General features: G+C 44.1%; 1 protein-coding gene across 5 annotated transcripts in view; it reads right to left on the bottom strand.

Annotated features, from left to right (window-relative positions):
• The window catches only part of vap (RAS p21 protein activator vap), a 181,580-nt gene that overhangs the window by 64,724 nt on the left and 95,044 nt on the right, over window positions 1-21,812 (bottom strand). Inside the window, exon 4 of one of the 5 annotated variants that reach the window (XM_070279064.1) lies at window positions 3,341-3,501. The exons of 3 other annotated variants lie outside the window; for them this stretch is intronic. In XM_070279064.1, the coding sequence (XP_070135165.1) occupies window positions 3,356-3,501 (146 nt within the window). In that variant the 3' untranslated portion in view covers window positions 3,341-3,355. Of the gene's footprint in view, window positions 1-3,340; window positions 3,502-21,812 lie in introns of those variants that run through there. One more of the 5 variants, XM_043211386.2, reaches the window with a different exon arrangement.

Here is a 21,812-nt window from a genome sequence, read left to right as displayed (position 1 = left end):
TTTCGGGAAACTTTGGCGTTGAAAATTTTCACCAGCGCTTGCACTCCTTTGGGTGGAAGAACCTTGGCCGCTCGATTGTCGATGCCATCGGGTCCAAGAGTCTTTTTTAAATTATGCGCCTTTAACTGCAGCGTGACTTCTTGCGGCGTCCAGTGTGGCTTTGTATTGGGGATTGTACAAGCGGCTGTCTTTTAATTCCTCTTGTTAGCTTCCATATCCAAAAATCGCTGCAGTTGTCCGGGCCAGCTCCCTCCAGCAGGGTATCGATGTTCTTTTGGCGGGTTTTCGCTAGCAACCTGCGCAGTCTATTAGTAATGCTAGATAGACGCTGCTTAGTTGCAGGATCGCCTGACACAATGAATTGCCTTCTGAGGTGCCTTTTTGGATCCAGGAGTGCCCTTGCCTCCGGGGTTAGTATTGGTGCCCTTCTATTAGGTGGGTGACCAGATTGGCGCTGAGGTGGCGTAGCTCTCTAATTGTGGGCGGCTTGAGTAATTGTGGAGGTGAAGCTATCTACGTATGCATCCAGATCGCTGCAGGTTGCTATTGGTGTGTTGAGCAAGGTGTAAGCATTGATGTAGGACTTAAAAGTGGCAACGTTTGCGTGCGCAGGTAGCATTTTGGGGACTCCTTTATGGAATTGAGCTTCTTGGTTTATTATGAAGAGCAACGGGAGGTGGTCGGAAGATAGCTCGGTGAGTGCTCTGACAGAGACATGCTGTTGTCTGAATCCTTTTGAGATACCAAAGTCAATTGCACTGGGGGTGGCGTTTGCACGATAGGGTAGCATGAGGTTCTCCAGTTGCCACAATGTCGACATTGACATTGGCCAGGACAGAGCTGAGGGTCCGGCCTCTGGCACACATCCTGTAGTTGCCCCACCATCTGTGTTTGGCATTCCAGTCACCTGCAGCAAGAAACTTATCTCCGAGATTGGAGAGGAAAGTCGTGAAGTCTGCTTCCGTCCACCTGAAAGCAAGGGGGCAGTACACCGAAGCAACGTTAAACCTCCCTCTTCTTGTAGATATCTCGATGGAGACGGCTTGTATGTGCTCTTCCGAAAAAGTGAAAGAGTTGATGTTGATGGGCTATGGCTGACTTGACGAAGATCGCTGCGCCCCCATGTCTCCGGTCATCCAGATGATCGGCTTTGTGCAAAGTGAATCCAGGGATCCTGAGGGTGGACCGCGTACAGAGACGGACTTCTGACAACAAAAGGATGTCTATAAAGCTCTATGAATGCAATGATCTCGTTTGTTTTCGAGCTTATCCCATTGGGGTTCCAGCATGCTATTTTAAGCGCTCCCATTGCGGAGGGTAGAGGAGGGTGGACGCGTCTGCAGGATAGGGGGAGTATTTTCCATCACTTTGTGAATGATAGGTAGGTTTTTTCTGGCTACACTTGCAAATGATTCCTTACCAACGTTGGGTGAGAGATTGGTTGAAGGAAACGTGTTCGATTCTGTGGCTGCTGTGAGCCTTGATTGAGTATTTTGCTTAAATGCGACTTGCAGATATTTGCGGCATCCTCTAAAGTTGGCCGCGTGAGAGCTGCCGCAGTGAAAGCAGCACCTAGAGTCGTCTTTCCCAAGCTTGCACTCCAGGGTAGGGTGGTTTTCTCCGCATTCTCTGCAGATGTAATGCCGTGTGCCGTATGCTTTTGTATGTCCGTATTCCTGACATCTATTGCATTGTACGGGACCAGATTGTTGGCGTGGCTTCTTCCAGGTCACTATGTGTCTGCAAACAGCAGAGATGTTCTTAAAAAGCTTTTTGTTGTCAACCTTCTTGATGTCCACAAACCTCATGTTAAGCGGAAGCTGTGTTACCTTATTGCGAGGGGTATAGATGCGCAGAACGCAGGGACCCTCTTCCTGCTGGCACTCAATAATATCCTCCGATGGGACATCATGATGAATGTTCCTCATTACCATGCGAAAGGGTCGATCTTCTGGCAGCTGGTGGTGGTGGAAAACAGTTCCTTTTTCGCAGAAGTGTCTGGCAACAAGCCTGTAGGCGTCGGAGGAGTTGCACTGAATGGCACAGTCACCTGAGTTCAGCGCTTTGTGCATCCAGCTTTCTGCAGAGCATCCAGCTTTCTGCAGAAGGCAGAGTAGCTAATCACTTCAGGAACCATAATCCTTGGGATCTTGGGAGATCGAGCTGCTTGCGGTGCTGTTGCTTGGGCTTGTCCTGAATTGTTGAATTTTTTCGGCAGCAAAGTTGCGTCGCACTTTGTTATGGCGCGGTTTATTGCGGCTTGCGAAGTAGAAGGCCCGGCGTCCATTGCTTCCTCGTCGCTTAGGGTTATGAAGCGGTTTCCAGATTTTGCGGTATAGCTTGTCTTCTCTTTGCTGACCTTGGGAGAGAGAGCGGTACCTGCTCTCTTCTTAGCTGCACCTTTGATTGGAGTTGACATCCTTTGTCATAAATGGCTTCCGAATTAGATTCCAAATTGATTTTATTTACACAGACTTTAGTAAAGCATTTTAACTTGCCCCCTGGGTTTTAATTTGGCCAATCACCAATCGACTTACCCAATTTTATAAGGATGGGCCGAATATATTTTATAGCTGCCATATAACTGATTGATCGGAAATGTATAACTTTGATGTTTTTAGAGAGTTCAAATTTTGCACAAGAGCTTTTTTTTGGCTAAATATTACCAAGCAAGCCAAATTTCGTAAGGATCGGCCAACTATATCCTATAGCTGCCATATAACTGAACGATCGGAAAACTCAACTTTCGTGTTTTTAGAGATAGAAAGCTGGTACTTCGTACAGAGCCTATTTTCGGTCAGTTGATCCAAATTCTTATATCTTATAGCTGACATATAACTGAACGATTGAAAATGCTATTTGGTATGGGGTAAAAATACTAGGTATGGGGAGTAATAAGGTAATGACGCAGTAATGAGTAATGACGCAGAAATGCATAGCCACCATTTTGTTTTCGATTTATTAAAAAAAAAACTATCGTGCAGTTTGCATCTAATATTATATACAACATCTTCATCTACATCTAAAACTTAGTTTACAAATTTTCGATTGACTTTTCTTTCTTTCGCCAAAAAAAGTTCGATAAAACCCCCATTTTTTCCCCCAGTTATTCAGATATCCCCCCTTAATAAAATTTATGTAATTTTCGAAATTTTTGTAAATTTTAAAGAATTTGAAGAAATTTTGAGATTTTTAGCAGCGAAGTCTGCTGTATTATTGTGTCCTGGTACCCATATTAAAATTACATATCGAATTTGGGGAGACGATTGTTTTGATTGTAAAGGTTGTGTGTAGATCTAAGAACTTTTTGCACATCGGTCCATTTGAGTCAGTACGAAGAACATAACTCTATATATTATAGCAGCTGAGCAGCTATTATATCAGTGAAGATGCTGATTTTATTATTTTCCTTTTCCTTAGTTATGCTGGAAGAAGATCCATAAACTAATTTATATACTTCGGTATATAAGACATTGTAATTCTGTAGATCCCCTTTAAGAGCTGAAATATTGACAGAAGAAGAGATAAGATCATGGAGTCATCAAAAAAAGTAACATAAGGAGTTTTCAATTTTAAAGTTCATTGGTTGGCTGAAGATAAACCATATTCCTTTCAGAATTAATTTTTCTTGAGTAAGATAGAGGGTATTTTTCAATTCTTAGTCAATTGGCATTTAATTGGATTCGAATAATAAATTAAATATTGAAATAGAATGCAAAGCACCAAACACTTTGTGTTGAAGGAGATTATTTTATCTCTCACAATAAACGATAAAAAAACAAGAAAGGAAAGCTAACTTCGGGCGGAGCTGAAGTTTATATACCCTTGCAGTTAAAACCGGATATATATCGCAAACATCGGATATAGTTGGCCGATCCTTATCTGAATAGGAATATATAATCCAATTTATTACAATACAAAATCTAAAAAAAGTCCCAAACTTCTATCTTCGAAAATACGAAAGTTGATATTTCTACCAAATACCATTTCCGATCGTTCAGTTATATGGCAGCTATGAGATATAGTCGGCCGATCCTAATGAAATTTGGTTGGTTGGATTAACTGACCAAAAATAGAATCTGTATTAAATTCCAGCTTTCTATCTTCAAAAACACAAAAGTTGGGTCATTTCCGATCGTTCAGTTATATGGCAGCTATAGGATATAGTCGGCCGATCCTTACGAAATTTGGCATGACGTAATGTTTCATGTCAAATTTGAACTCTCTAGCTCTAAAAACACAAAAGTTATACCATTTCCGATCAATCAGTTATATGGCAGCTATAGGATATAGTCAGCCGATCCGGGCCGTTCCGACTTATATACTGCGTGCAAAGAAGGGTGTGTGCAAAGTTTCAAGACGATAGCTTTAAAACTGAGAGACTAGTTCGCGTAGAAACAGACAGACGGACAGACAGACGGACAGACGGACATGCTCATATCAACTCAGTAGGTGATCCTGATCAAGAATATATATACTTTATAGGGTCGGAGATGTCTCCTTCACTGCGTTGCACACTTTTGACCAAAATTATAATACCCTCTGCAAGGGTATAATAATAATAATGGTAGCTGCTAAAATATCAAAACGAAAACGATAACGAGTGGCCTCTTCGACGTTATAATTCGATCTTAAGCCTAACTTATCTATTGCCGCATATCGGGGCGAATTCGCTCAAGGGTAAAAGCTATCTTATACTAGATTTAGATAATTAAAAATTCTATTTAATTAAAAAATAAAATTATTTATTTAAAAAATACTATTTAATTTAACAATAAATTCAAATTATTCAACAAGTTGAAGGCCTCCATCCGACTTCAACTAACTGGCAGCCGCGCCAGCTTGTGCCGCGCCATACTCCGCTACAGAGCTAGACGACGGCGACCCTGACCCTTCCGTCTGCGCGTTGCTCCGACCCTTCCGGTGAGCCGCTGTTCTGCCGGCTGACGATCCTCTGCGATCAGGACCTGCTCGCCCGTCCGGATGTCGTCCTCTTGGTGCTGCCACTTCGACCGCGTCTGTAGGTCCAAGACGTATTTCCGGGACCATCGCTGCCAAAACGTTTGCTTGATTGTCGAGACAAGTCGCCATCGCCGCAAGCACCTTTGGTGCTTCAATAGGTGTCCGGGAGTAAGCGCGTCGCCGTCGCTAGTGTCCTGACTCAGAGAGCCCAGGGATCTTAAGTTTAGGACGGCCTCGACTACAACGAGGACAGTCTGCAGGCCGCGGTCAGCTTTGCGTTCCCTACCGCTTGTAGAAGTAGGTGTTTTGCAGACTTCACACCTGCCTCCCATAATCCGCCCATGTGCGGAGCCCACGACGGTATAAACGCATGCGTTTCTTGATGCATATTGTGTGACGTCGTCGACCTCTTCCTCGATATTCCAACGAAGCTCTGGGAAGTGGCGACTGCGGACATACTCGGCGCCCAACGCACCTTTGAAAAGCCAACAAAAAGGAATCAGTTGAAAGGTCGGAAAATTCTTCTAAATTAACTGCCTTGCCGCAAAACAAACAAATAAGGCAATGTAGGACTTATAGGGTGGCCTACTACGAATTTTTAATGTCGTATCAATAGGGCCACAAAAATCAACACCACATATGGAGAATGGGCGGAGAGCACGAATTCTATCTTAGAATTAATCGCCCATTTTTGAGTCAGAGGCTTGCATTTAAAGCAGCGTATGCATGACCGTACTATCTGACTGTAGACTTCCTGCGCATTTACGACCAATATGCGCTGTCGCAAAAGACTCACAAATACTCGTGGACTCGTGGATTATCGGAAAAATACTGGAAAGTTGCCCTTGAACGATGTAGGAGTATTAGCTAGTCACCCCCCCCAGCCCGCAACAACGAAAAGAAGAAGGATTCATGTAAAAACGGATTTAGCTTTTGTAGAGTCTATTGGTCCAGCACTCCAACGAGCACCATCATTTGGTGGTTTATGTAAAGGTGGGTGAAATCCGCAAAACGGCTTCAAGTATTACTCACCTTCACTGCTTCCTTAACATTCGAAGAACTCAACACAATAAAGGTTGAAATAGAGGAAATTCTCAACTCCCGCCTTGTCACTTTCATGTCGCCAGACCCCACTAATAAATCAGCATTAACCCAGGACGATGGATGGGAACGAATCCAAAAGAGTTTCTTCTGAATCCAACCAAAATACAGTTCGTTCAATCGGAACTTTTATTAGAGGCTTTATATTACGGCAGAGATCTGCGAGAAAGTGAGCGGCACATAACTCAAGACGGGGGAGCGTCTTTGCCTTGAGCGGCGCTACTTTAGCCTTTGCAGTCAATAACGAAACTTGAATTCTGCAGATTCGCAACGAATATAGACGCCGGCTCCATAGGCTCTTATCAATGCGTCAGAAAAGGCATGAATTTGAATAGATGACATCGGCTCGGTAAACACGAATCTCGGAATTGAGATGTCCTCTAATTGCGATAAGGCAATTTGTATTTTGTTCCACGCTGTTTCCAAGTACAGTGGAATTGACTCATCCCAATCTAGCTTATTTAGCCAAAGTTCCTTCAATGGAATCTTTCCTTTTATAAGTATAGGGCTTAATAGGCCAAGAGGTCAAACAGCTTCGATGCCACCAAAAGGATGTTCCGCTTGGCCGCCCTTTGGTTCACGACTGAAGCATAAATTTAAAATTTAAACACATCTTCTTTAGGAACCCAAGCGATTCCTAATGCTTTAGTCAGTTCTGTGTCCGAAAGTGTTATTGGCTTAACCGTGCTCTCGGATGTAGTAACTTCAGGCGAGTTTGAAAACCACTTGCTCGATTTAAACCCAACGTTTTGAAGAACCTGAGTAACTTCATACTTAATAGTCTTTAGCTCCTCAATGCAATCAGCACCCGTTAACATGCCGTCGACGTAAAAGTCGGACCCAATAACTTCGGCAGCACGAGGGAATCTATTTTTCATAGATTCACTCAACACTCATGATTCACTCATTCAACAACACTCTTCAAACATCTTATGGCCAGGAATTAGGCTGGCGCGGTGCCATATGTAACTGTGTTGAGCTTGCATAGTTTCAAGGACTCTGATGTGTCTTTCCTCCACACTATCAACTGGTATCGCCTATCGGCTTCATTTACCATTACTTGGCGATACATATTTTTTACGTTAGCTATCAGAGCGAATCTGTTTAGCCGGAACAGAAGAAGAGTTGAATACAACTCTTCCTGGATTGTAGAAGCAACCATCAATAGATCGTTTGGGCACTTCTGTGTTGATGTTTTACATGACCCATCAAACACGACTCGTAGTTTGGTCGATGTGCTTTGTGGCCGTAAGACACACTGATGGGGTATGACATAGTGTGGAGTAGCAAAAACATCAGCATTTGGCTACCCCGAACGAGTTTCCCAAAACGCTTGGATCCGATTTAAATGGAAGCCTGACTTCAAATCGACCTAAAGGCAGAACAACTGTATTTTTCTGATAATGTTCCTTACATAACTCTTGTTTAGGTGACCAAATAAAATCAAAAAGTCTAATGGAAACTCATTACTATTAATTGTTGACTTCACTACAGTGTGTTTCTTTTTCTTAACCTGTGAATTAGCTTGACCAATTTCAAGCAAGTTGATACACGATTCTGCTTTACGGATCTGTAAGCGTTGAGCAAGATCTTCAGTAATATGGTTCATTTCTGAGCCAGAGTTAAGTAATGCTCGGGCCAATATGTGCTCGCCATTTTCAGTTTTAACGCTTACGATCGACATCGCTAACAAAGCCCTTTCTAGGGATGACGCATGCAAAGCATGTGACGTAGAAGGACCGTTAAGATGCAGCGCTGAAGGAGGATTTTCATTTGGTGGTGACGCTACAATATTTTCGGTTACAGTAAATCCGTGCAGAAGTTTGAAGTTCCACAAAATTGACATCTAGTCGATTTAAACTTCGTAAATCGATGAAGCTGTGTCGATGAGACCTCTCAACGACAACGCAGACGGCTGGAAACTTCCGGAACAATGAATAATTTGCTTATTTAGTTCGATGAGACTTTCGTTATCGTAAATTTTTTTCAGACTAGCAATAGCTTTGTCATAATTACTCTCGGTGACTTGGAATGCCTTGATAATTCCTAAGGCTTCACCAGAGAGGCAAGAAATTAAATGGTTAAATTTCTCGATAACAGGAATGTTCACATCCTTGTCTACTAATGTCGCAAAAACACTCATAAAATTTTTAAGCTCTGAATAGTTTCCATAGAATTTTGGCAATGCCAAACTGGGAAGTCGATCTCGAGTTGGGACTGCAGAAATTGCAGTAGCTTGTGGGGACTTTTCAGCTACAGTGCAGCCATTTAATAAAGACATCACCCTTGCCTTAGTCGTTATTTATAATTCTTCTAACTCGGCTCCAAATTCATCTTCCTCATCTAATTGCTCGATTTGGTCATGCAACTCATTTTCCTTAAGAATTGTCTCACTTAAAACATGAAGCCTGCACTCTAGCACGGTTTTTACAAAAGGAACTGAAACAGCTTCCAAACGTTCCTCTAAACGGCGATGCTTGTTACTCTAACATTTAATATTTAACATTTAACATTCTAACGTTTATTATACCCTTGCAGAAGGTATTATAATTTTGTCCAAAAGTGCAACGCAGTGAAGAAGACATTTTCGACCCTATAAAGTATATATATTCTTGATCAGGATCACCTCCTGAGTTTATATGACCATGTCCAACTGCCTGTCTGTTTCTACGAGAACTAGTCTCTCAGTTTTAAAGCTATTGACTTGAAACATTGCACAAACCTTTCTTTCCTTTGCCGGGATCGGCCGACTATATCCTATAGCTGCCACATAACTGATTGTTCGGAAATGCTTCAACTTTGGTGTTTTTAAAGTTTGCATGAGTGCTTTGTTTGGCAAAATAATAGGACCCACCAAATTTCATAAGAATCGGTCGACTATATCCTATAGCTGCCATATAACTAAACAATCGGAAATGAGCCATCTTCCGTGTTTTTGAAGATGGAAAGCTGGAACCTCGTACAGATTCTACTTTTAGTCAGTTGATCCGACCTTCTAAATTTCATACCGATCGGCCGACTATCGTTATTATCCATTATCTGATTTTATTTATTTTTAATAAACAGAAAACAACGATTTAAAATTTATTATTTTTAAATAAATTTTTTATTTTATTTAAATTTAATTAGTTAAAAATAAACATTTTTATTTTAATTATTTAATTAATTAAATTAAGTAACAATGGCGACAAAACGAAAGAAGATATTTAATTTAATATCTGGCGAAAAACGAAAAAATAATTAATTAATATTTAGCAAAAAAATGAAAACAAATAATTAATTAATCGAATCGAATCGAAGTCGAATAATGTTGATAGTCGAGTCACTGAGTATCCAATAAAATAGTTGGTTGCCAATGACACCGAAAAAGAAGTATAACCCAACCAATTTGTAGGGTAGCGCGTCACTTGGCGTCCCGGTAAAATAAAATGCGCCAAACTAATACATATACATATGTACATACATATATATAGCAGCGGACGGTTAAAGCGAAAAGGAGAATTTTACCGCTGCATATATTTGTATGTACGCCAAATTATTGCGGCGAAGCGGGGCGAATTCCCACAAGAGAGAATATGAGCTTTCACTCCCGCTCCGCCCTAAGCGCCCTATACTTGATTTAGATAACTAACAATTCAACTAAAAAATACAATTCAATTTAACAAAATATTCAATTTACCATTAAATTCAAATTAATAACCAATCCAATATAAACACGACGAATCCGTTAACATTTTTCTTAAAGTTGAATAACAAAGTTTTTTAATTATTTCTTAGGAAGGCGGACAGTTACACGGGAGTTAAGACGGGAAGTAATAATCTATTTTGGACATGATTGGAGATTTTAAACGATTTGATAAAGTCCTTGGTTTGCAGTGATACAACTTGTCTAAAATGTCTTGCGGTATTTTCACTGTATTCATCGAATAATGTCATACTATATGTTAAGTCAAGCAGACAAAGACGAGGAGGAATAGTCTAAAAGATTTTAAAAACGGATGAGCAGCGGCGGGTTTATTAGCATTTTCTATTTTTGTTTTGTTTTGAACATGCACTTTTTGGAGCTTTGTTGAAGTGATCCACACTAGCTCGTCATGTATTTGTGTGTGTCTATCCCGCGTCGCCTCTTGCCCACGTAGCAATAGATAGCTGCATAGCTCGGAGCTTTCTTGCTAAGCTTCACTTACTTGTGTATTCGGCATTGTTTGGAGCGCATTTTGAGATAAATTTGGACCCTTAATAAATATTGAAAATGGAACTGCAACGTTTTTATTTATTTCGAAGCAATTAAAACCTAATAATTCTGTAACATTTTGGTGACCCCGACGTGATTGCATCCCGTTTTGATTATTGTGATCAGTTTAAAAGTGCCACGGAAATTTTTATTTTGTTATAACCTTGCACTTAAATTACGTAATGGAGTCTGAGGCTGAAGCCTCTGGATCTGCTGCTGCAAGCAGGGAAAGGATTTTGCCGAGACGAGCAAATTTGATCTGTCAAGAAATGGAGGTCCTGCATCAGAAGGTTAAGGCTGACCCTTGAGTCAATGGAGAAGCGTCTGCGTGATCGATTCACTTCAGGAGGAATTGGAGCAGCTACATTATAGCATAATCGGAAGTGTTTTATATTGGAAATTCTCTCAGCTGGCCCCGAACGTGCACGTCGACATCCAGGTGGAAGTTGTCAAGCGCTCCATGAAAATTGCTGCCCACTCTATGGTTTTGGATAGTACCAGTGGTGCTGGTATTTCACCCATTCCATACAGGTCTGCTCCCTCATTGCCTCCGTTTCCGATGACAACGTTTAGCGGTGGCTATGCCGAGTGGCCGTCTTTTGCGCCCTGTTTAGGACGACGATTGACAGCCATTCTCAGTTGACCAGAAGGAGAAGAAGCTGGAGAAGCTTGATGGAGAAGCTCAGGTGCCTCATTTCATGCCTGGGAGTCAGCCTGGAGACTGTAATAGCGCTGGATATTACTGACGATACGATGTTCCGCTTGATTTTTTGCATAACCGTTTTAGTAAACGACAGTTAATCCAGGCTCCAGGCTCACATCAACGAGATCCTGAAGGTAAGGGTAGTCGAGCCGGGATCCGTTGCAACTCTTCGGGAATTATCCGAAAAGTTCAACTGTAACATGCGCCCCGTATGAGTTCCGGGATGACGAACGAGATTCAAGGATGCCTCCTCATCCAGATCATCTTTTAAATGCTGTACCTCGACACAACGACCAAATGGGTTGTACCCTGACACAAAGGCCAAAAGCGTTTTGCTCAAAAGAAGAAAATAAATTTATGCATAGAGTGTGATAAATCATTTCGAGACATTCGGCTGCATTCCTCATTCCAAAAGCACTCTTCTTACTTCCCACCCCAGCTCACTCGGTTTCAAAGCAAGAGAATGCCCATGAGTTGGAATGTTCTCTTACTCTGTCACTCCCTCTTACTGAATTCGTTGTGTATCTTGCAGTCATTCATTCTATTCCATTCGGATGTATTAGGTGCGCAGCTAAGTTCTCGCTGTATTTATACCCTTACAGAGGGTATAATTTTTGTCCAAAAGTGTGCAACGCAGTGAACGAGACATCTCCGACCCTATAAAGTATATATATTCTTAATCAGGATCACTTCCTGAGTCGATATAAGCATGTCCGTCTGTCCGTCCGTCCGTCTGTCTGTTTCTACGCAAACTAGTCTCTCAGTTTTAAAGCTATCGACTTGAAACTTTGCACCCACCTTTCTTTCCTTAGCACGCAGTATATAAGTCGGAGCGACCGGGATCGGCCGACTATATCCTATAGCTTCCATATAAGTGATTGATCGGAAATGGTATAACTTTGGTGTTTTTAGAGTTGGAGAGTTCAAATTTAACATGAAAATAATACAAATTTTGACAAAATAATACATGTTAAATTTCGTAAGGATCGGCCGACTATATCCTATAGCTGCCATATAACTGAACGATCGGAAATGACCCAACTTCCGTGATTTTGAAGAAAGAAAACTTAGTACAGATAAAATTTTTGGCCAGTTAACCCAACCTAGTAAATTTTATAGGAATCGGCCGACTATATCCTATAGCTGCCATATAACTGAACGATCGGAAATGGTTTTTGGTAAGAATACCAACTTTTGTATTCTTGAAGATAGAAGCTTGATACTTTGAGGGATAGGGATAGGGATCGGATAACTATATCCGATGTTTTCGAAATATATCCGGTTTTAACAGCAAGGGTGTATCAACTTCGGCTCCGCCCGAAGTTATCTTTCCTTTCTGGTTTTTATTTAATTTTGCAATTTTATTATAAGGAAATGGTTACAAATGAATTATTCGAAGTATTGCCCATCACTAGTCACAACTTTTTCCCATCTTTCTGGCAAAGCTCGAATAACATTACGGTAAAACAGTCAACAGTCTTCATCTAGCTTTCTTTGAGTTCGGACGTCTACTTTTTCGCTCATGTCGCCTCTCGTTTGCACCGAGTGCAGTGCAGAAGTTACTGCTACCCAACTTCGTGGGTGTGAGGCCGTTCGGTGCGCGTCGATCTGCCGGCGTGCCTATCACACCGCTTGTGTTGATTTGCCCTCGGAGGCTATAAAACTACTTATTAACATTCCGAACTTAATGTGGCAATGTGATAGCTGCGTCATTGGAAATGATTCGCATTCCAAAATTGATGAGCTAAATCATAAAGTTCTAGATCTGGAGTCCCGCTTCGAAAGCCTTAATGCCAAAGTTGACCTTGCCCTGGTAAATGGAGCGGCTGTGCCCGCTGGACGCGCCTCCTCGGCTGGAGTGCATGTTGTTGCTCCCCCTGCTATGCCCACCAGCACTGGGAGCATAAAGGCTACTCTGGGGCAGGCCCCAACGGCATCTAAGGGGGCTGTCCCGAAGAAGAAGCGGATCAACCCTAATAGGCGCATTGTGGGACAAGCACCCAGTTGCGCACAACTTTAAGTGCTTCCCACCTTGAAATACCTTCATGTGGGTAAATTCGCGACGTCTACTCAACCAGATGCACTGTGCAAGTTTGTCGCAGATAAGCTGAACGTGGAGCCCAGTGATTTAGCCTGTGCTAGGCTGATCAAAAAGGATGCTGACATTAACGCCCTTAAGTTCGTCAATTTTAAATTGGGAGTTCCGGAGCAAAACTTCCCTACAGTCTCCAATGATGATTTTTTGCCTATGTCGGTAAAAGTCAGCCGGTTTGTCCATAGAGAGCCTGCTAAGGTTATTGACCACCCGGCGATTCTACCTTTACCGCAATCGCAATCTTCAAAGCACCCCCAGTAAGCGGAGCCGCTGGCGCCGTTACCTCCTATTCTTCTCAAGCTGCAGTTCATCACCCCGATTGCTCTCTGCTGCGCTACCAACAAGAATCGGCGTGGGCTTTCATGGTAACGGTTGACGCTGTCTTCAATTCCTGCAATAATTGGCTTTGTTTGCTGATCGATATTCTTCAACAACAACAACTTTTTTCAAGGCGAGTTGTTTATTTCTTATCTTCATTTGTAGATGCCCAGCAACAACAAGATGATGGTAATCAAGACGTTGGCAGCGCATCATTCATCTTATCTCTTTTCGCAGGGCCACTCGCTGGTGCTTTCTTTTCGCCGATGGAAGATGTTTATTTACGTTTTGGACTTGTGGGTGGATCTTTGCTGCGTTTGGATGTGTCTGACTATGAACGCTCAATGTTTTCACCTGGCACTGGATTTGCCTTGCAACTGGACTCTCGCAGGTCTACTGATGAGTCTAATGAAAATTTCTATGTATCCTCGTCGGCTATTTTGCAAGCTGTGCGTATTGGATATGCCTCCACATGCACCAGTACCAGGAGTGCACTTTCATCATCACCGCCTTGCCGTCCAATTCCCAGTTCGGACTGTAGCTACTCGTCGTCCTCGGTCCCTATTAAAAGCTTAAAAGTTCGATTCCAAAATATATCGGGAATGAGAACCAAGACCCGGATGGTATTCCTCAATTCTTCTGTCTGCGATTTTGATGTAATCATCATTGTGGAAACCTGGCTCAATGACAAATTCAGCTCCTCTGAGTTTTTCGAGCCTAACTTGTACCTTGTATTTCGAAAGGACGGAGATGCATTCAGTACCCAGTGTGAGCGAGGTGGAGGTGTGATCATCGCTATGCGTCGATCTCTTCAGGCTACACCACTGCGCCTTCCGGTGGCCGACCTTTTACTGGATCAGCTTGCGGTTTCAATCCAGGGTGTCCATAGCCCGTTCGTCATTTAGCAAATATCATGCGCATATGGAAAACATCACTAGTGTCTGTGCTAGAACGTCGGACCCTACCGCTTTGATGGTAGCTGACGATTTTAACCTGAGCTCCATTGTCTGGTCTTGGGACCCGGAATCTCCCTGCATGCTACCTAGCAACGTTCACCAGAGTCATGAAATTGTAGTTTTAGATGATATTTTTAGTCTGGGCCTCTCCCAAGTAAATAATATTTTTAATGATTTATCCAAAATTCTTGATCTTATATTTTTAAATAATTTGGTTAATAGTAAAGTAGAATTATGCAATGTACCATTAAGTCCTTGTGATATGGACCACAAGCCGTTGGTAATTAATATTGAGTTTTATAGTTTTTTGCCTTCTGCTTCCCCCATTCCATATTATCATCTGAATGATACTAACTTGTCACTTATTAATGCCTCTATTTCAGCCTTTGATTGGGTTTCCCTTTTTTCGGATGGCTCAATCGATGATTGTTATACTAAGTTCTTGGTTGCCCTTTTTAATATTATTGATACTTATGCCCCTGTGAGGGTACGAAGATCCTATAGGCTTCCCTGGTATACAAAAGGTTTAAAAAACTTAAAAAATAGAAGGGATAAGCACTACAAACGATTTATAATGACAGGTGAGACTCGAGCAGGAGAGCTATACCGGAAATTTAAGCGAGAATTTGATTTCCTTAATAAGTTCCTCTACATTCAGTATACATCCGATGTCGAAGCTAGCCTTCGATCCAATCCTAAAGCTTTTTGGCGGTTTGTTAACAGCAAAAAGTCAAAATCGGACATACCTTCATCCATATGTTATGGTAATTTAGCAGCCGACTCGGATCAGAGCGTTTCTGATCTTTTTGCAAAATACTTTGCCTCTAACTTGGAGCCGAAGGTTCCTTGGAGTGATCATGAAACTCTTCTTAGCATTGAGCCTTTTCTTAATGTGAGTAACATGGACGTTTTGGACGGTGACCTAGTTGAAGCCACAGGACATTTGACCGAATCGCTCACACCTGACAGTAGGTGTGATGTTAGCAACTATCGACCTATAGCCAAAATTTGCAACGTCGCTAAGATACTGGAGCGGATACTAACTAAAAAATTGACTTTTCTGGCTCGCAATTTGATATCCCCCAACCAGCATGGTTTTTTGCCTGGGAGGTCCACTACCACTAATTTATCTGTCTTCTCTATGCACTGCTTGGAAGCTTTTGAAAACCGATTTGAGGTTGATGCCATTTACACCGACTTCTCCAAAGCTTTCGACAAAGTGTGTCATGCTGCCCTTCTGGCCAAATTATATAAATTAGGTATTCATTCCTGCCTATTAAGTTGGTTCGAGTCTTATCTGGCTGACCGACCTTGCCACGTTACTGTTGGAGACGCTATCTCAAGTCCATTTGTCACCTCCTCTGGTCTTCCACAAGGCAGCTCTCTTGGACCTCTTCTTTTTTAATGTATGCGGATGACCTTAAAATCTATAAAGCGATTAGCTGCATTAGTGACAGTTACTGGTTACAGGAGGATATATCCAGAGTTTAATCATGGTGCTCCCGTAATCTTCTTCCATTAAACTTATCTAAGTGTATGTTTAACCGTTACAGTAGGCGGTCTTTTGAAATCTGTACGGGTTATTCCATCAGTAATTATAATTTGGCAGCTAAAGAAGAGGTGTTAGACCTTGGTGTCTTATTCGACAGCAAATTAAAATTTTCTGGTGACTTAGACTATATTCTACCTAAAGCGTATGCTATGCTGGGCTTTGTTAAGAGGCACGTGAACCAGTTCAAAAGTCCATACTCGAGCCTCAGCGTCTATGCTGCATTTATTCGGTCGAGGCTGGAATATGCCTCAATCATTTGGAATCCGGACTGTAAAGTTCGTTCCAACAGAATTGAGCGACTCCAGAAAAAATTCTGCACTTCTGCTTCTAAGGTTTCAGGATCCTGTTTCTTCATACCAGATCCTGTTGCCTTCTTCTGAATGTCTGCACGTTGGAGGATCGGCGTAAACTGGCAGCGTTAACTTTTTTGAATAATTTAATCGTTGATAACATTGATTGTCCTTTTTTGTTGGGACTCGTGAATTTTAATGTTCCTCAAAGGGATCTTCGTACCTTTGCCCCTTTTCGGGTCAAGTGTCATAGGGCCAATTATCTTTTAAATGAGCCGATAGAGCGGGCTCTTTCTTATTTTAATTCCTTGCCGCCTAGCCTCCGAATTGAGTGGGGCTCTGATAAGGGTGTGTTAAAACGCAAGTTAATCAGGCATTTGTTAAGTTTTTGTTAGTATTATTTATTAGTTGTAAGTTGTTATTATGTAGCCATGTAAGGATTTGTCCGTTGGCGAAATAAATAAATAAATAAATAAAACTGTTCATCTTTTGATGCTATCCTAGAATCAAGCCACTTTTCGAAGTCGTCTTGTGTGTGGAACTGCTTCTGAGCCAGACCATGTGCTATCGAATGGAACAAATGATAATCGGACGGTGTAATATCTGGGGAATATGGCGGATGGGGTAAGAGTTTCCAGATAGGTTTTAACAGGTTTGGCAATGTGAGGCCGAGCGTTGCCATGCAGCAGAATCACTTTTTCCTGCCGCTCACTTTTTTCACTTTCAAATTACTTTTTTTTTTTAGGCCGCTTTTCGCGCAGTTCTCGGGTTAATCGCATTTATTGAAGTCGATACCGTTTCCCATTGTTAGTTTCGTTGGGTTTCAGCAGCTCATAATAAATAACGCCGGCCTGGTCCCACCAAATACGCAGTATAACTTTCGCACCGTGAATATTCGGCCGAGGCGACGACTTTGAAACATGACCGGGTAGTCCCGGTCGAGGCTGAGGCAACCAGAGGAATCACACAGCTGAATCTCAAATCACGATTCACAGACAGCTTACTAAAGATTACTGGACACGTTCTCAGTAAGATCACATCGTCTTTGCAGAGAAACAACATCGATTCATCATCACTCAAGGTGTTCGATGGATTCCTGATAGCGGATACCGACGTCGCTTCGGTGGCTCCGATAGACATTCTATTGGGGAGCGGCTACGTTTGGACCACGTTAACGGGCAAAAAGATACACGACAACATGGGCAATCTTATTGCCATATCCTCTATATTTGGATGGGTCATCACATCGGTTGGAGTTAATCCGTCTCCACCAACTACAACACTATTCTCCACATGCAACATTGACAGTACACTACAACGATTTTGGGAGATAGAAGAAGTCGACAGCTACGTTCACAAGGATCCACACGAAGACGCGATCGCGAAACATTTCCTTAAAACGCACAAAAGCGACCACGATGGAAGGTATAGTGTCAAGCTACCGTTCAAGACGGCAAATCCGAAATTTGCGGACACACTCCAAGGAGCACAATCTCGCTTCATGGCTGTAGAAAAACGGCTACAGCGCAATCCGGATCTACGAGAAAAGTACGTAAATTTCATGCAGGAATACCTAAGTCTTGGTCATATGAACGAAGTTGAGCGTTGAGTTGCATTGAGCAACGGTTCAGGCAACCTCTTTTATCTGCCCCATCACCCTATAGTTAGACGAAATCTTTGGGTCGTATTCGACGGGTCATTCAAGGACGAAAATAGAGTGGCTCTGAATGACACACTACACGTTGGGCCGAGCATTCAGCGCAATCTTTTTGTCGTTTGCCTGCGCTTCAAAATGTATAGATACGTATTCTCCGCAGACATTGTCAAAATGTTTCGCCAAGTTTGGGTAAGCACCGATCACCAAAACTACCAAAGAATCCTATGGAGAGAGAATCCAATTGCGCCTTGAAGCACTATCAGCCACGCACTGTAACTTATGTAACGCACTGTAGCTACGCACCAGCTACGCACTGTAACTAAAAATCCTCTCAGATATTGCACGTATCTTTGACCCACTTGGCCTACTATCGCCAATTGTGGTACAATTTAAAATCATGTTCCAAAGGCTGTGAGGAAAGTTAGTCTCCCCACACGCTAAGACAGATAGCCGGGAACAAAGGAGGGCCGAGGAGGTGCAAAAGCGGCAAAAGGGTGTCAAGCACCGGTTATCAACCTGGCGGCCAAGTGGAATTTCGCCAGGATAAGTACGGTGGGTTGGGGGGAATGTGAAAGGCAGTTACCGTGGGACAAGGAAGGCGGAATTTACGTGGAACGTAACGGTGTCCTGTGAAGGGTTAATCACGAACACCCGGGGGAAGACGGAATCGACGTGGAACGTAACGGCTCCCGGAGGAACGATGGGAAAGTAATCCAATGGAGCAGGGGAGAGGGAATCAGCACGATGCGCAGGCGTGCCTTAGAAAGCGTCCGAGTCCGACAGCCAAACGCAAGGAGAGCGAAAAGGCAAGTGAGGAAAGAATCCATTGCTGGACGTTCCTCTACAGACCCAGGGCAGTGTAGTCGAGTTGGTCTATTCCCGCACACGGCAGGTAGCCTTGCTAGGAAGTGAGGAAAGGATACGTCTGGCGTACGCCTTACCGACTCCTGAACTCGCAACTAACAGGCGTGGTCCTGCGAAACAAGGATAGACCGACTCGGGATTACACGCCCGGTAGTCAAAAGACGTACAGGACAAGGGAGACAAGGACCCGTTGCTGGACCATTTCCTCTACGCGCCCGGGACGTCAGAGTCGAGTGGGGCAATTCCCGAACACGGCAGGTAGCCTTGCAAGGAAGTGAGGAAAGAATAGGTCTGGCGTAAGCCTTACCAACTCCTGAAATCGCAACCAACAGGCGTGGTCCGGCGACAAAAGGATGGGCCGACTCGGGATCGCACGCCCGGTGTACATAAAATGTAAAGGACGAGACACGAGACAAAACCAGGGTGGTGTAATCGCGTGGGCCATTCCCGAACACGGCAGGTAGCCTTGCAAGGAAGTGGGGAAAGGATAAGTCTGGCGTATGCCTTACCGACTTCTGGAATTGCAACCAACAGGCGTGGTCCTGCGATACAAGGATAGGCCGACTCGGGAACTTACGCCCAAGTCAAAGACCGAGTGAGAGCACCCCGGTCACCAGCCCCGCCACTACAAATTCGGGCTCGCCGGCGCGTATGCACGGTATCCTTTCAAACCTGGCACCGGCGCGTATGCACGGTGTCCCGGTGTAGCGAAGGCGACAAGCACAGGCACTCCCAAACCTGGCACCGGAGCGTATGCACAGTGTCCCGGTGTAGCGGAGGCGACAGTCCGCAGCCAACTTCCAATCCCGGCCCGCTAGCGCGTATGCGCGGTGGATTCCTGGAGTAGAGGAGGTGCGAGGTCGCGGCCAACTCCTAATCCCGGCCCGCTGGCGGATATGCACCGTGGTTTCCCTGAAGTAGTGGAGCGAAAGAGCACTGCCAATCGTTTGACCAGTCGCAGTCGACCCAAGGGGGTGATTCTCAGAGGTAGGAAGGCCCGCGTTAGGCCAGAAAAAGGGCGGAAGGTAGCGGAGTCGCCAGCAGGGCGGCAAAAGGAGTACCATCGGCGACGGAGTAGCGGCGGCGTGTCCTGAACAACCCGCAGAGGACGCCGACGACGGAGCCGACAGAAACGGAAGAAGCAACGAGGAAGAGAGAAAGAAAGCCTTTTGTAGTGTAAAGAGGTCTCGATATAAAGAGTGTGGAAACTTCAAGCTATTTGTATTATTTTCTGGGCTTGGACAATCACGTTGAATCTATAAAGTCGGTGGAACGGATCCGATAAACTCTGTGAGCTAGTCGCGGCAAATTGTGGCGAGCGGAAGCAGAAGAGACAGTTCGTAACACCCTAATTTTGCGGAAACGGAAGAAGCAACGAGGAAGAGAGAAAGAAATCCTTTTTTAGTGTAAGGAGGTCTCGAAACAAAGAGTGTGGAAACTTCAAGATATTTGTATTATTTTCTGTGCTTGGGCAATCACGTCGAATCTATAAATTCGGTGGAACGGATCCGCGAAACTCTGTGAGCTAGCCGCGGCAAATTGTGGCGAGCGGAAGCAGAAATAACAGTTCCTTACACCTGGCGCCCAAACTTCGTGATTGCATTTAGCCTAGAAAATAACATAGCAGAAAGATGGGAAAAAAGAATTGGATCTACACATTGAGAAACGAGGAGCTGAGCGAAGAGTGTAGAGAGCTCGGCCTACCAGCAGACGGGACTGTGGAAACGATGAGATCCTCAGTCGCGAGGTGGGTCGACGAATCCAAAGAAGAGGAAGTACTGGCGTTAACGCACGGTCTCGAGGAAAGTTTTGAACAAAGATCAACCCCCAAGCAGAGAGCAACGAGCGAAACCGGGAAGTTTATAGAGAGCCTGGCGGTACCAGATCCAAGAATAGAGCCCCTATAAATCAAGTATGTTCCGGCCCCGGTGGATTACGCCAAAGTGGCCAGACAGGTGCGAGACTGGTCGTTTCGTTTCGACGGCACAGGGGACCCGTTAGAGTTCCTCGACCGAGTGACGTGGTCCGCAAAGACATATGTATTGGAAATAAACAAGATCCCCAGATCCCAAAACTGCTGCAGGGCAGGGCCCAAAGATGGTTCATCATGAACGACGAAGAATGGCCAACATGGGCGAAGTTGAAGGCAAGCTTCGAGAATTTTTTCCTGCCAAAAGGATACTTCGAAAAGTTGGCGGACCAAGTTCGTCAACGGAAGCAGCGTCGTGGAGAGCCCTTCAAAGAGTACATGGTGCACCTTCAGTCACTAATAAAACCATTAGAAAAAACCACGAAAGAAGTAATCGAGAGGCTCGTCGAAAACTGCATGCCGAGGATAAAGATGTTCATAAGACCATACACCTGCGAGTCTTTAGAGGAGGTGATGGGCCTGGCAAAGGAGTTTGAGGAATTAGCGCAGGAGAGGCCTTTAACAGGCATGTCGCCACGGAACAAAGGTGGAGCCACAGTCAGCCGGCCGTAAACGAGAGGTGGCAGAGAGAAGAATCGCAGCATAGTGAAGCGGCAAGGTTCCAGAGGGACCAATGGACCCAGAAAGGGCAACGGGACGAGTTCCACCACCAGGCCGTCCAAAACACACAATGGGCACCGAGGTGGCAAAGAGAGGAACCGCGCTAAGGCCCGCCGGAGCGGCAGAACATCACGAGTCAAAGTTGGATGCCAAGATGGCAGCCTGAGACCCAGCATAGGTCGGCTCCGCAACAACCTAATCAGCAGTGGACAGCAGGGCCAAGGCAGGGTCCTGTCGAGAACCCAGCACAAGCGTGCAACAGATGCGGTGGGATGGGCCTTTGGGCCAGCGGATGCAGGACCCCATGGTTGTTGTTCTGCAAAATGTGCGGCGCGAAAGGAGTTAGAAGCACAGAATTCCGCCAGAGAAATGCGCAGCGGTCCCAGCAACAGGGATGAGAGCAGGGATCGCACGGTGCTGCCTCTCAAAACTAATAGGAGGACTATCCGGAGAAGAGCAGCAGTTGACGGCAACCAACGAGGTCGAGGAGGTGAAAGCCATGCTGGATACAGAAGCGACGGCGAGTTTTATATCAGAGGAACTAGCAGAG

Source organism: Drosophila bipectinata, chromosome XL, assembly GCF_030179905.1.
Source record: "Drosophila bipectinata strain 14024-0381.07 chromosome XL, DbipHiC1v2, whole genome shotgun sequence".
Classification (NCBI taxonomy): Eukaryota; Metazoa; Arthropoda; class Insecta; order Diptera; family Drosophilidae; genus Drosophila; species Drosophila bipectinata.
The sequence above is the reverse complement of the archived record's forward strand: the minus strand, read 5'-3'. Positions and strand labels throughout refer to the sequence as shown.